Here is a 2,124-nt window from a genome sequence, read left to right on the forward strand (position 1 = left end):
CGAGGTCGCTGCGTTATATCAAAAGAAACGGCGCAATTGGCAGTGAAAACGATTCATGAAGGTAAAACGGAAGAGGGAATGCGAGCACTTGCTGTAAATATAAAAAGGAAAGAATGCAAGCGACCAACTGAGCGAGCGAGGTGAGAGAGAGAGAGAGAGAGAGAGAGAGAGAGAGAGAGAGAGAGAGAGAGAGAGAGAGAGAGAGAGAGAGGGCGCATGTCTGATATCTCCTTGCAGCCACTAGACGCTCCTTACCACTGGCGAGTCTCTCTCGCTCTCCCTCTCCCCCATCTTACATGTGTAACGTTTAGTGAGGCGGACAGAGCCCTTCTCCAGCGGCTGTGGACACTGCAGGGGAGAATACAGCAGGAACCATGGATTGTTAAAACTCAACCTCTACATTTTTTCTCCCTTGTTTTTTTCCTCTCTTTTTCTCTCTCTCTCTCTATTTCTATTTCTCTTTTTTTCCTGTCGCTCTGCCCGCGTGTCACCATCCTCAATGTCTCCCGACAGCTTTTAATGCAACGAAAATGAGGATTACTTACTTACAGCTGATCTTGGTATTTACTGGCTTTTGGGAAATGGCAATGGGAGCTTTTCCGAGCAGCGTTCAAATCGGTAAGTAGAGCCAATTGTTATCAGCCCGCGTTGGTTTGGTGTGTGCCCTATGTTTTCGGTGCTGCATATTCCTAACCGTGAGATAGGCTATACATTCACTGTGCGTTAACAGGATTTAACAGTTCTTTTTTTACCCTTGTTCCTTCGGATTGAAGTGCATTCTCTAAACGTTATCCATCACGAGTCGTAAAAAGAGATTTATTTTGTAATTGTTTCATCCTCAGGCTGAGTGTGTGAAATCAAGCGCAAGTGTGACCGTTGTCGTCATTGTCGTTGCAATTTAATCTCATTTTGGTGAATTTACTCGACGTCCTGCGCTTCATGAATGTTTTAGTTCGCTTTGTTCCGCTGCTTTCCGTCGGAAAGCGCCACTGCAGTATTCTCACTGGCAGACAGCGTTAGCGCGGGATGCCTGCCCCAGCCTGCTGCCTGGACGCTCCATCACAGCGCTCCACTCGGATGAAAGTTTCGCATTACACAGGTTTCGCTCGCTTGCCTCGCTTGGTTTGGATTAATATCCCCCATCCAGCCCCCTCCTCGCCCAGCTGCCCTCCATGTTAACACAAACACAAGTAAAACTGGATGACAAGCACACACACGTATACATGCATGCACACACTGCTCACACAAGCGGTCACATATACACACGTCCACATACATAGGATGCAGACATACAGCCATACACAGCCATGCAGACAGGCGACCACTCAGTTGAAGCACATTGGCCCGCGTATATAAAAAATGATGGTATATATAATTTATGCAGTCATTGCGCGTTGCAACGGTATGGTCAAGAGGCGAATGTGGTGTGTCTGTCACAATCTCAGTCCCCACCGACCGACAGCGCTGCCGACAAAGTTAACACACTAAATATGGTCCAGTGGATCCACCAAACACCCCCCTTTGATTTCAGATGACATTTACATATCACTGCAATGCACACAGCCTCGCCGCTGTGTGAGCGAACACTCCCGCAGCCAATCCAAAGGAGATATACTAATTGAAGGAATATCGAACTAGACCCGCGCCACACCATCATCTTTAGCTCAAACGTGAGCCATAATTAGAAGATTTAGAGCATGCCGGCCGATTCCAGATGCAAATTCAATTCCCTTCGATAGATTATGATGAAACTGTCCGAGGCAATTTATAAAACGCCATAAATACCAAACACTCGGCCATACACAGAGACTGATGTATTTTACTGGTAAAATCTGTAGTCGTTTATAAATGACGTGCCATTTTTATGACTTCGATGATTGCTTTCCTTAATATGTGGTGTCCCCCCTTCCTCCTCATCCTCCCTTCCTCCTCTCCTGTCCTCCCTTATCATCTCTCTCTCTCTCTCTCTCTCTCTCTCTCTCTCTCTCTCTCTCTCTCTCTCTCTCTCTCTCTCTCTCTCTCTCTCTCTCACTATCTTCATCTCTCTCTCCCCCCCCTCTCTCTCTTTCTTTCTCTCTCTCTCTCTCTCTCTCTCTCTCTCTCTCTCTCTCTCTCTCTCCACCA

At 47.0% G+C, this 2,124-nt stretch overlaps 1 protein-coding gene across 1 annotated transcript in view; it reads left to right on the forward strand.

The window, feature by feature from the left end:
* Positions 1 to 530: 530 nt before the first annotated feature.
* LOC134453638 (glutamate receptor 4) overlaps positions 531 to 2,124 on the forward strand; it is a 162,245-nt gene continuing 160,651 nt past the window's right edge. The window contains exon 1 of the mRNA XM_063204424.1: positions 531 to 618. Within this exon, the coding sequence (XP_063060494.1) occupies positions 531 to 618 (88 nt within the window). The remainder of the gene's footprint in view (positions 619 to 2,124) is intronic.

Source organism: Engraulis encrasicolus, chromosome 8, assembly GCF_034702125.1.
Source record: "Engraulis encrasicolus isolate BLACKSEA-1 chromosome 8, IST_EnEncr_1.0, whole genome shotgun sequence".
Taxonomy (NCBI): Eukaryota; Metazoa; Chordata; class Actinopteri; order Clupeiformes; family Engraulidae; genus Engraulis; species Engraulis encrasicolus.